Source organism: Rhamphochromis sp. 'chilingali', assembly GCF_963969265.1.
Source record: "Rhamphochromis sp. 'chilingali' genome assembly, chromosome: 18".
Classification (NCBI taxonomy): Eukaryota; Metazoa; Chordata; class Actinopteri; order Cichliformes; family Cichlidae; genus Rhamphochromis; species Rhamphochromis sp. 'chilingali'.
Genome location: NC_137945.1, coordinates 30,257,739 through 30,270,687, shown reverse-complemented (window position 1 = coordinate 30,270,687; position 12,949 = coordinate 30,257,739). Strand labels below are relative to the sequence as shown.

The window sequence follows — 12,949 nt, the reverse complement described above, 5'->3', positions numbered from 1 at the left end:
TAGTCCCTCTCTGCATTTCCCTTTTCTTATTTTCACTGCAGCTCCTCCTTTCTACAAACATTACTTGACTGTAAATGATACTACGTAATTGCTCGGCAACTCTGTTGAAGATGAGGAGGCTGCAAGAGGAACGCCTCCATCAGATCAATGGCCTTTGGCCTTCATGCACATTTATCATACACGCATATATTCACATAGATATTTTTAACTTTTTAACACACACACACGTACGAAAAAGAAAATCAAATACCAACTTTTATTCTCTTTGCACACGCAGACACACATACAGAACTTTGCTGTGATTAATTAAGCCGTGTGGAATAGCAGAACTCTATAAAGACATCATCAGGAAACTGAATCCATTCGCCTCTTTTCTTCTGATTTTAATTGGCCCTAACAGTTCATCACTGGAGCTATACATGAAAACACACGCACGCACACACAGAAATACACACACTTAAAATAAATAGGAAATCTTTATCTTGACCTCTAGCTAGAACTGTTTTGCTCTTGATTGCTTGCATTGGTCATGTGCCTTTACAACTGGTTTAATATCTGGTTCCAGCCTGCTCAGCACAAGAGCAAGAGAGATAGGAAAGGAATAGGTGGGAGCTGAGACTACATGTCTGCCGCTTGTATTTACATGTCATAGATTTTAATATTTAAAAAAAAAAAAAACAACGGGAAGAAGTTCTTGTAACTCTGCAAATATCAGATGGCATAGTAATAAGAATGATATAGGGGTAACAATCTAAAACGACAAGCAAATGAATGTAGGGGCATGGGACACAACATGTGTATCCATTGTGCAAACACTGTCCCCAAGACATTATAGGTTGCACAGTGTCGCAAAAAAATTGAAAGAATGAATCCATCCATTTTCTTCGCTTATGGCAGGGATAGCTCAGTAGGTAGCGCTGTGGCCCCATGATCGGAAGGTCAGGGGTTTGAATCCACTGAACGGCTACCCTCAGGTACCCCTGAGCAAGGTACCGTTCCTACATACTGCTCCCCAGGCGCCCAGTGGCTGCCCACTGCTTCACTGAGTGAATGGTTAAATGCAGAGAGGGATTTCCCCACAGAGATCAATAAAGTAGACATTATTTACATTATTATTATTTATTTACCCTGATCCGGGTTGCGGGGCCAGCAGCATAAGCAGAGAAGCCAAGAAATCCCCTCTTCCCAGCCATCTCCTCTAGCCTTTCCAGAGGAACACCAAGGAGTTCGTAGGCCAGCGGAGAGATTTAATCTCTCCAGTGTGTGCTGGGTCTGCCCCCGTACTCATCCCTGATCTGGAGTGGGCACGCCACCCTTTTCCGGCTGAGGACCATGGCCTCAGATTTGGAGGTGCTGATTCTCATTCCCACCACTTTACACTCAGCTGCGAATGCCTCCAGTGCGAACTGTAGGCCGTCACCTGATGAAGCCAACAGAGCCACATCATCTGTGAAAAGCAGAGATGAGATTCTCAGACCACCCAAGTGGAAGCCTTCCACCACTTGGCTACACCTAGAAATTCTCTCCATGAAAATTATGAACAGAATCGCTGACAAAATTCCTTTTAATGGAATTGAACTACAGTGGTCCCTCGTTGTTACGTTCTAAAAATAACCCGCGATAGGTGAAATCCGTAAAGTAGCCAACTACAAACTTTATACACTTTTCTCAGACAGGCATGAATGTTTTCACATTTTTCTCTCTTGTTTAAACGCTTTCAAAGTTCAAACCTTCGTAGAAAAATAAGTCCAGTATTATAGATTGAAACCAAAGGCACCCGCAGTTGCCTTTGATGGTGCAAAACATTTAATCGACATTGTTGTATTTGTTGGGGAGAAAACTTACAAACATACAGTACAGCACTTCAGAGTCACACTGCTAGCGATCGAAGATTTATGTAAATTTGACAAGCTTGAACACATTCTGTACCGTACAAGACCGCAGCACGAGGTTGATTGATAATCGTCTACAGCCGATCAGGACGCAGAAAACAATGCGCTGTAGAAAACAAAAAACATGTAAAATTGCACACAAAAAATCAGCGAAACAGCGAGGCCGCGAAAGGTGAACCGCGTTATAGCGAGGGACCACTGTACTAGTTGAGCACTTTGCTCTCAGATTGCAGTCTTACTTGTGAATTTGTTTTCTTTATAAAAGTTGAATGGGAGGCAGAGCCTTCAGCTGTCATGCCCCTGTCCTGTGGAACCATGTCCCAGTTTGTTTTGATGTATGCGCAATCATCCAGGTACGGAAATCCCCCCCAAAAAGTTGATTCCCTTCATCTGAACGTAGCATTTTCAGTGGGAGAAATGTTATGCCACTCATTTCTTCAATAATTAATGAAGAAACTCACATCACAGGCTATTGATTGACAGTGGTGTTCATTTCAGTCATTGTGCAAATGTCTTCTCTATAAGGTTGGCGAAACCTGCAGTCAGCTGAGAATCAATCAGCTGACTGAAGATGCTACGTCCAGATGAACAGAATCAACTTTTTGGGGGCATGTCCCAGTTTGAATTTGTGAGACAGTCTTTCTGTCTGATTTGAAGATTAGGTATTAAACCTCACCAACATGGGTTTAGGAATGGATCAGGTGAACTTAAACCATTGTATAGTTATGCTGCAAGGTAGCGATAGCCAGCTCTGCATCCCTGTTTTTGTTTCCTCTCTCTCTCTGCCATCTGCATCACTTGCTGTTCCAGACAATAACCCACAAAGCACCCAGTTGGGTAGGATACTGTCAGTCCAATCCCAAGTCAGGGTTCAGGCTGATGTGTATTAGTTCGACGACTGTATGTGATCAGCGCGTTAGGTGCACAGTAGTTGGGGACGCTGTGCTGCTGCATACATCTGTATGTGCTGCTATCTTGTTTCCATCAAGATTGCAGCAATAAATGCTTAATTTACTGCTGGGCTGCATATGAGAGAATTTACTTTTAAAAACCGTTAAAATGTGAAAGTTGTCTTTGAGCTTCCTGGGAGTTTCCAGGTTCAGGACAGAGAAAATAAAAGGGCCAAAACATAAAAGAGATTACGCCCATGGCCTTCATCCCACACTAAAACACGATCTGAAAGAACTGTGATGACAGGGAATAAATGCACAAAATTAAATTACACATGCAGAATGCAGAATTAATTTTGACCATTTTTTTGTAATAAAACAAATATCGCATCACTCCACACAGGATGAACAGCAGCATTGTCAAATGCAAATTAGCAAATGACTTGTACTAGTTGCTGTTGTCTGCTGTGTTTCAGGTATCATACACACACCACAGCATGTATGCTACACTATGTGGAGAATTTTAACTGTGATCTCACCATTTTGTGAGGACTGCAGTTCCCCTCAGTGTGATTGTCACTTCAGATGTCTGCTAGTCTGTGTGATCCTTAGACATGTAGAGAAGTCATGACCCCTGCAGGTCCACATGGATATGGAGGTAGAACTGAAGAAGGTTCTGCAACCTCCACGTGGTGGAGATGTTATTTAGTATCTGTGATAGTGACAGTAAAAGTTAAAGCTGTTCTGAGTTTGTGCTACACTCTGCATAGCATAAAATGTAGTAAAAATAAATAAATAAAAAAGTGTTGCTATATTTAGCAAAGGCAAACTGCATATCAAAAAAGATAATCAGAACAGATTATCTAGCATGTTAATTTTGGTTGGTGTAGTTAGATATTTGGTTTCTGATTGTCAAGTATTGTTAATAAAATTATAGACCATTTAAACACTCTTCATTTTAGAACAAGCACAGATTACCTTTATATAGGTTTTTTTTCCTATAGGTTAAATCTTCATTAATAAATCCTACACATTTTTGTATTATCATGCTAATTGGTGTGCCTTAATAGTAAGTTTTTATTCCAGTTGCAGAAAACGCAGATCAGTCTTTGTGGCTGTTTTCTGTCGTTTTTGGTTTTGTTTTTATATGTAGATTTTAGATCATTTTCTGGCTGCTACAGGATATTCAGCAGTAGCAGCATGCTTGATGCTGACAACCTCAAGACATGCGATGGACTTTTTTTGTTATTATTTTTGCATGATTCAAAACAATACAGTAAAGTGATTTGCATTTGAAATTGTATTTTATTTAATGGCATGGATAATGCTTTTCAGATATGCATCAGAGGGAAGCATTATTAAAGTAATTAGCGTTAATTAATTGCATTTAATACTGTCAGGGTGGGTGTGCCAGTAGCGCCATGAAAATTAGATTAACTGTTTGTTCTAATATGACAGCATATTTGGAGCAATGCACATTTTTATTTGAGGTGGTATCTCATTGGCAGTATTGTCACTACAGCCGCTCACACTACTTCTATTTAACTTAACATAGGTGTGACTTAAAATTGAAATTAAAAAGCATTAATGAACTGGATCCTAGCATCAATAAGGCTGCATTATTATTCTGTCTTAACACTCATTTAATTTTTCCTTTATGACATACTGATCATTTCTCTCTACTCCCGCTCCCCCTCTTCCATTTTATCCATGAGCCTCTCATCCATCAATGCTTGGTACCCATAATTATGCGAATACTGCTTGTTTTGACAACACCAAGTGTGCTGCATTGGCTGTCCACATATTGACTTAATGAATAATCACTTTTGTTGAAAGGAGCATATTCAATCAGTTACCACAGTCCTGAGCTCTTTCAAGCAGCTCTATTGTGTTCATTACAATAGCTGTTTCCACTTTCTTTTTTCACATACTGACAAAATTGTAATCATCTTTGTAAAGGATTTAGATCTTTTTAAAACATTATACAATTTAATTTTATGAAATAGATACACACCTTTTTTTACATTAAGACATAAAAGCACAAAACTTAAAATCAGTTTAGAAGAGACATCTATTTGAGATAACACAACTAGGTGTGAATGTGCGAGTGAGTGTGAATGGTTGTCTGTCCCTATGTGTTAGCCCTGCGACAGACTGGCGACCTGTCCAGGGTGTACCCCGCCTTTCACCCTATGACAGCTGGGATAGGCTCCAGCGCCCCCCGCGACCCTGAAAAGGATAAGCGGAAGCGAATGGATGGATGGATGGACAAAAATATTCACGTTTTCTTAATTGTTATGAAATATTCATAGTTCTTCTGATCTCCTGACTTATTAACATTATTGCAATGCTTAAGAGCAAAGGAGGCCTATTAACAGCACCTTTCCACACCAGTTAGAGGTCGTCCTATGTTGGGGGTATGGGCAAATCAATTACTCAAAGAGCCTTACAAAACAACATTACAAAAGACAACCAAGATATTCGTCCCAGTGATGAGTGAAATGAAAGTGTATTTGATGGACCGGCAACCTGTCCGGCTTGCACCTAGCCTCTTACCCAGTCTCTCCCTGACCCTGATGGGTGGGGGGTGGGGGTACCATCAGATGCAGATGGGCAGCTAAAGAATTGCCTGAATTACTACACTATTTTAAAATAGTAGCCTTTGTACTTCATTTTCCTTTTTGGCCATAACGATAAACTCTGTCAACAACCACGTCAAAGTGTACCATACCTTTCTCCAACTAAGAGCTTGGATAGCCTAAAGCCGCCCACATCGAACAAGTGGTTAAGAGGATTGATGGACAGACAAAGTAGCAATTAGAGTGGTTAACAAGGAAATTTTGTTGATGTTACTATAAAACGTCTTCTTTTTTAATGATGTCCAATTGATTTCACATTGCCAGTGTAAACCCGAGGTATTTTGGTATACTTTTATTCTGCGCTCCTAAGTAGTATCTGTAACCTGCATCAACACCTATCACCAGTTTAGAATCAGTAGTTAACCAAAGCATGCTATCGAACTATGGAAGGAAGCCAGGGCACACATTGGAAACACAGATCAGAGATTTACATCCGGAACCTTCTTTCTGTGATGCAGCAGCACTAAGTATTATCCCATAGTTCACCTTGTTTCCACTGAAAGGTAGAACTATGTCCACAATTCCATGAATTCTGTTAAAGCAACAAAATCGTTATTGCTTTAATCCCCATGCTTTTGACTTGATGACCTTGACCTTTTGAGCTGTTGGTCACAACATATATTTGTTTTTTGTTTTTTTGCCATATAAATGAAGAGTCATGAAACTTTGAGATCACGCCTCATATTTGGTCATAATCCAGAGAGTATACACAATATATAGCTGTGTTTACAGACTAGATTACAATTATTAAAGGATCATAGAGGGATTAGAATTCATCCTGAGGTTAACATGAGTGGACCATGTTTAACAGTAATCCATCCTGTTGATGTTGACATAATTCAGCCTGGACAAAACTGAGGACCAATAGTGAGACAGTACCATCCCTAGAGCTCTGTTTACATGGTAAAAACTGTCAACTGCCCCTATGCCTGGCTGATTCCAGACACTCCCAGGAGGTTCCTGGCACCTGCCCCTGCCCCATTGTCTCCTCTGGGATGGCCCTAGTGGGCAAAAGCTCTGCAAAGCACAAGGATCCTACTTTGTCTCAACTTGTCTCTCTGTCTGATATGTATCCCTGCAGACCCTAAATGGTGATGTGGTTTCTCCAAACAGACAGGCTTTTTAAAGCAGGGAAATGTTAAATAGGTATCTCTTTAGCCTTACACCGCACTTTATTGATCAAAAATACTCGCACTCACAACTGTGTGCGTCTGAGATACTTAAGGGTAAATATACTGACCTTCCAATTAGTGAGCAACTCACTCCTTTTGAGCTGTTGCTGCACATGGCTAAAACCCAGCTGATTTTGTAATACTACATCTAGCTAGAGAGTTGCTGTTGTACTGTTTCCAAACGTAAATGGGTTTTGCGTGAGTTAAGGCAAAATGCCCATGGAAAGCAAACACTGATGTTAAAATGAAAAAGAGTTGCCTACTGCTATTCCTCCACTGGGTGTATCTCTGTCTGTCCCACTCCTCTCTGTTCTGGCCTGTGTGTCTCTCTGCCCTGGGCTACAGTTGCTTTGATGGGCAGCATGGGAGGGGGTTGGCATATTTAATTCCCAGATGAGAGGTTTGACATGGGATGGAGGCAGGGTGAAGAAAACGAGACACTTCAATCATAGACTGACAGTTTTCACTATTGTGGATTTGTGTACGCACATTCTTAGGGTGTGTATGTGTGTGCGTGTGCATGTGCAGCATTAGCTGTAGAAATTCAGTGACATGCTTAAGCTTTTCTAGTATCTTCAGTGTCTTGTTTTGAAAGCGATGTTTTGAAGTATGTATTTTAGTTTTCTGCGTGCATTGTCTTTTTAGGGCCATAAATAACAGCTATCTGTTCTAGCAATCTGTTCTTAAAAAATATAATAATAATAATAATTATAATAATGATGGGGCCCTTGCACCCCAGGGTTCAGGGCTTTATGTACCCATTCACATGGGTGTCAATTAGAAAATGTATGCGTGACACCTAATTTAAAATTTTATGATTTGAATTTTTAAAGTTTGCTGTGGTGCACTACAACAAAAGCTACACAATTTAGCATGGCTGAGGTCTGTAGTTCAGCCTGACCAAATTTAAAGTTGAACCCTTTAAAGTTGAACTTTAAAGGGTTCACCACTAGATCACTTCACTAGATCAGTAGATTGCAGCCTAGTGAGAGGAAAAACAGTGTAATCAACATTGTACCACTGTGCCCCACAATGGCTGCAGCCACCAGGTTTCCATTACTGTTTGGATCCTCCTGGAGTTTTTCCCCTATCCGTAGAAAGCTGTTTACTCACTGTTTACCTCAGCTATCAATGCCGGGTGAGAAGCACCAAGTTCTGTTTAGGCTATAAGACTTCTGACCGATGACAGCAATATTGCGATATCAATACAATGATAGAAAATTGCTCCCAGCATGACCTGGAAACACCTTCAAACACACCATTCCTGTTCTTCAAATTAAGTCTTGCCACAAGAACTCTGTATTGCTTGGTAGACCACAATAAATTGCTTGTTGGCACAATACCAGCCTTAATTTAGCTGAAATTCTGAATGTTATCTAATAACCAAATAAAAATGGTGAAATTTAGCTTTGATGACTTCCTAGTCCCAGTCTTGTTACATTCTTGCGTGCAGGTATTCCCCCATGCTCCATTTCTATGTAATCTGATTTTAGAAACATTAACTTTGTGGTTAATTTACAAGTTTTGTATCAGGACTTATGGTGAGGCCATATTACAGAAGACCATGGGTGGGCCCTTAATGTCTATTGACATGGTCCCTGGGATGATTAACGGACAAAAACAGTGGATAGCGGTGCCTAGCCCATTAAGCTTGATCTTAAATCATTCACAGAGAACTTTGGCTAAAAGAGGATTACAAATGTCCGTTATTTAACTATGATTATTCTAGGTAATTTCTTGTGGTGTGAGTTTTTAATTAGTATTCAGGGATTTGTATTTAAAATGACTTGCATTTATACGTATAGAAGGAAATCATGGGTGGCTCCTTTTAAATGTTCAGGTCATCTGCTTTCATAACCGCATCTCAGTGTATGCAAGCAAACACTTCAGCATTGACCCTCCAGTTTATGAAGTTTGAATGCCTACAGTCACCCCGTCCACGGACCACTCAAGAGAAAAGCCTGACAGTTGCATAGACTCATCTCATTCAAACCAAACTAACAAATGAAGGGATCTCTGTATGTCTGTCTGACATCTGTCTAGCCTATCTGTGTAGCCTATCACTACAACCGTTCATTCAATTCTATTCAGACTTCAAAGGTGTGTTACTAAAGACGAAAGAAGTGTGTGGATATTGCGCTCCTCTGTGACCTCATTAAAATCTCAGCAGTTTGGAAGTTTTTATATAAACCTCAGATGACGGTGACATCTCCCTTTGTCGATGCCAACAAAGGACAGTGTAAATAATGGCTATTGCAGAAACTGTTGGGAAATGCGATCTGATAGTGAGACAAGCTCTTATAGATACACAATTTATGTTTCTGCTGTCTAAAAATGGCATTTGGCCATATTTGTAACACATTATTGTTTTATTACGCTTTTTCTGGTATATCCATGCATGATAGAAATTGTTCACTTTTGGAAACACATTATTGTTAAAATATATTTTGTACTAAATGTACTAATTCAATTTAGAGATACAAAACAGTTTAAAAGAAACCAGATTTATGTGCACTACACTGTACATCGCTTTAATTGTTTATCCAAAATAACAACAGCTAAGGAAAGAAACTGTTGTCTTGATATCAATCGCAGAGAGAACAGACACACTGTGACTTTGGTGGCACTTTGACCTGGTGCATCTAGAAATTCCATTACATCCCATAAGTCACTCCAGGTCCTCTTAACTAAAGCTATTCATCTATTTGGCAGTGTTGAAATGCACATGTGTGCAAGGTTGCCTTGGGTCAGGAGATACAAGTAGAAGAGCATTAGATACCAGTTGGCTGGAAAAGGGAGAAATTTACTGAGGCATCGTAACAGCTACAGCTGGAATAAAACAACTGACACCAGATAAAGGAAAATAGAAATAGTTGATATTTAGCATAGGACAGTTACTAGTTGGAATACTAACGCATTTTTAAGAAGTCCTTTGCATAATTCATTTTTCCACAAAGGGATATACTCATTATGTACACCCTTCACCCCAATTTCCATGCCCCATACCCGATTCAATTGTACATGGTTCCCTAATCTAAGCATTGTCTAATCATAGAAGAGGATAAAGGGTGAATTCCTTGTCTCATTTCAGAAGGAATGAGGCAATGAACAGTTTATACTCTTACCTGAAACAATGTCTAAACACAGATAATTGAATAATTACAACATTTTTGTTTGGCTGTAGCTTTATAGCCATTGCTGGCCTGTGTGCACATGATTATCTCTGCTGTTGAAGGCAGAATTTCAACCCTGGATTCCTTTTCCTACTTGTACTGTTATTTACAATAAAATATAACCATGGTTGCCACAGAGCCAAGCTCATCTGTAACCGGAAGGTTGCCGGTTCGATTCCCCTGCTCTCTGTCCTGGTTGTTGTGTCCTTGGGCTAGACACTTTACCCTACCCCCTACTGGTGTTGGCAGCGATATGGCAGCCTCTATCATTATTATTATATTTTGAATACTATTTAAAATGTTAAGCCTAGAAGAGAGAAAAACAACACGTTTATCTGTGGAAACATCCTGCAGTGAGGAGCAGAGAACTCTTTTCCAGTCCGATGAGCTCTCTTGCTTCTGTGCAAAGATGAGACCCATGGGACGGCAAAGGTGGCAGTGGGGTGAGAGGAGCATGTATGTGGTGGTGTGTGTAACTTACACTAAAAGGTATACTGTAATAATATGGACAATCAATACTGAACACAACAACTGTGTGTTCACTGTTGATGATTTTCTTGATTTTCGTGTTACACTTAAATTGTCGGGCTGGGTGTGGTTCAGATCTACCACTCAGGCAATTTGTTGTTTGACCCCTGACCCCTCCTCTTTATGTATCAAAGTATCCTTAGGCAAGATACTGAACCCTGAGTTTCCCTGATCCATCTGTCAGAGTATGAGAGATGAGATGAGATGGCCTTTATTTGTCAGTTGCAGGTCTTTTGCAGGTCCTAACCCTAGAGTATGTTTGAATGTTAGATAAAAAGGCTTAAAAGGTACAGATAAATGCACCACCTGAATGTTTGTATGATTGGGTGAATCTCAAATTCAGTAGAAAGGCAGTATATCAGTACGAGTTTTCATACCTTTTCTTTTGTGCATACCCCTCTCGTGTTTGTAAGCAAAGACTTTAAAACACACAGGTTATTAGGGTTCTTGGCAGAGAGAGTACTCGTATCTCATGTGAATTAGTTAAAATTAATTCAGTTCACCATATCACTGGATATTTCCACTGATCCACTCATAGCTTGTTTTTGGCCTTGCTAAAAAGGGTGTAACGGCCGTACATCTATTTTAGTTTGCTTCATCATTTCCCCTTTTTTATAAGTAAACATCCACCTGTGTCTGGAGACTTGTTTTACACCATGTAGCATTTTGAGAAGTCATTTTCACAGAGCTTTCATAGTACAGATGTCTTTGAGTTATTGCTCAGCTTAGTCAAATTATCTCTAATTGTATTTGTAGGAAGACAAGGCTACTTTTTAATGGAAGTTAATTCACAAGTCCTAGTGATGCATAAAAAATTTCCTTGTACCTGTAATTTATTCTGACTCATGTGTAACAGAGCACTATCCGGGGCCAGTAAAATTCAAATTTTTTGGTTGAGTTTTACATGATCTTTTCTGAAAAACATTTGTGCAGTTTTTTGTATGTAATCATAAACATGTACGTTGATATTGAATGTGTCTTCCTTCCTCTTTTCCTCTCCTCAGTCTTTATGGCAGACACATGCAGGCCAACCCAGAACCACCCAAAAAGAACAACGATAAGAGTAAGAAAATCAGCCGCAAACCACTGGCTGCCAAAAACAAGTGAAGAAGAAATAAGAGGATGGAAAATCAACACTTATTTAGCAGCCAGATTCACTGCATGTGCCTTTTGTGCTCCTTTTTTGTTAAAACCCTGTATTGCAGTTAAATATATGAAGAGTGTTTCTGCCTACAATGTGTCATTTGGGCTTGTTAACTCTCAGTCTCTGTATTTATGATTTGTTACTTACAGGAACTTGACATGTTACAATTGATAAAGATTGCAAAAAAGCGCAAATTGATTTAAGTACAAAACAAATTACTGTAATGTTATCTTTTAGGAAAAAAGGATTTTCTATATACCAAAGGAAAAAACTGAATTAGGATGATTCTACTTTTGTGTGAAAAGAGCTTTTAGGTATTTCAGAAACATTGTTAGGAGAGTTCAGATACACATGTTCTGTTACTTTCAAACTTTCCTATTTAATTATTATAATCTAGCGTAATATTATGGTGCATATAAAAAAATGCATTAACAGCTTATTTAGATGTTGTCATACATTTCGATACATTTGTTTTTATTCGTGCCTAAACTACGGAAACCGGTTAAGCCATTGTCAGTATATCTATCATGTTGCCTGTTGTTTACCAATGCCTTGTAATGAAGCATCAATTTTTTTTCTGTAGCCATCTTAATCTTTGGAAAAATTACACAACCTGCAAAGGAGATCTAACTATGAAACTGAGAGACACTGCAATCATGCATGCCAGCCCAAAATCACCCCCTGATTTATCATGCTTTTTACAGTATTAGGGACCATAATGTACAAAATTAACACCATGTTATAAGACTTGAAATTAACAATTATTAGTGTTAAAGGAAATGTTGGCTGAGGATATCTATCAAGTGATCAGAATGATCATGTTTATGATCTGGCTGCAATCTGAGGACCTGATGTCCATTAGAAGGAATACAGATTTAAGGTATACACTAGCTTTAGCCTTGGAATTATCGTCCGTCCACCTATGGTGAAATCTGCCATTAACTGTATTCATTCCACTAATGAGAAGAATTTCAAATGAACATGAAATATTATGTTTGAATCCCTCTGTGCTTTCCGTTTCACGTTTTCTCTCACATTCTGTTTTTCAATGCCAAATATTTCACGATCTTTCTGAATGTGTGAATGTAATCCATGTTAAGCTTTTATGCCAGTTCAAAACATGCTGGTCATTAATTGTACTCACTGCATTTCAGCATTTGCAAATAAAAAAGGGTACTTTTGTATTTTTCATTTTAGATTTGAGTACTCTACTTCCTACAAAATACAGTGGAGGTGCAGATTTCTTTGCATGTATTTCTTTCTAGAAACAGCAACGGCAATTGAGATAAAGGAAACCAGCTGAAAAAGAATCAGTGTTTTTGATGCAAAAGTAAAATCTTTTTGCCTGTCTTCTGAATGTGATCTTTTGAATTGTTTTCATTTAATTTCATTTATTTATATAGCGCCAAATCACAACAGCAGTTGCCTCAAAATGCTTTATATTGAAAGGTAAAGACCCTACTATAATAGAGAGCTACAGAGCTACAGTCTAGGAGCTACAGTGGGAAGTA

General features: G+C 39.1%; 1 protein-coding gene across 1 annotated transcript in view; it reads left to right on the top strand.

Annotated features, from left to right (window-relative positions):
* rsu1 (Ras suppressor protein 1) overlaps positions 1 to 12,634 on the top strand; it is a 39,427-nt gene extending 26,793 nt beyond the window's left edge. Inside the window, exon 9 of the mRNA XM_080864187.1 lies at positions 11,299 to 12,634. Coding sequence (XP_080720313.1) covers positions 11,299 to 11,401 — 103 coding nt within the window. The 3' untranslated portion in view covers positions 11,402 to 12,634. The remainder of the gene's footprint in view (positions 1 to 11,298) is intronic.
* The last annotated feature ends 315 nt before the right edge of the window (positions 12,635 to 12,949 follow it).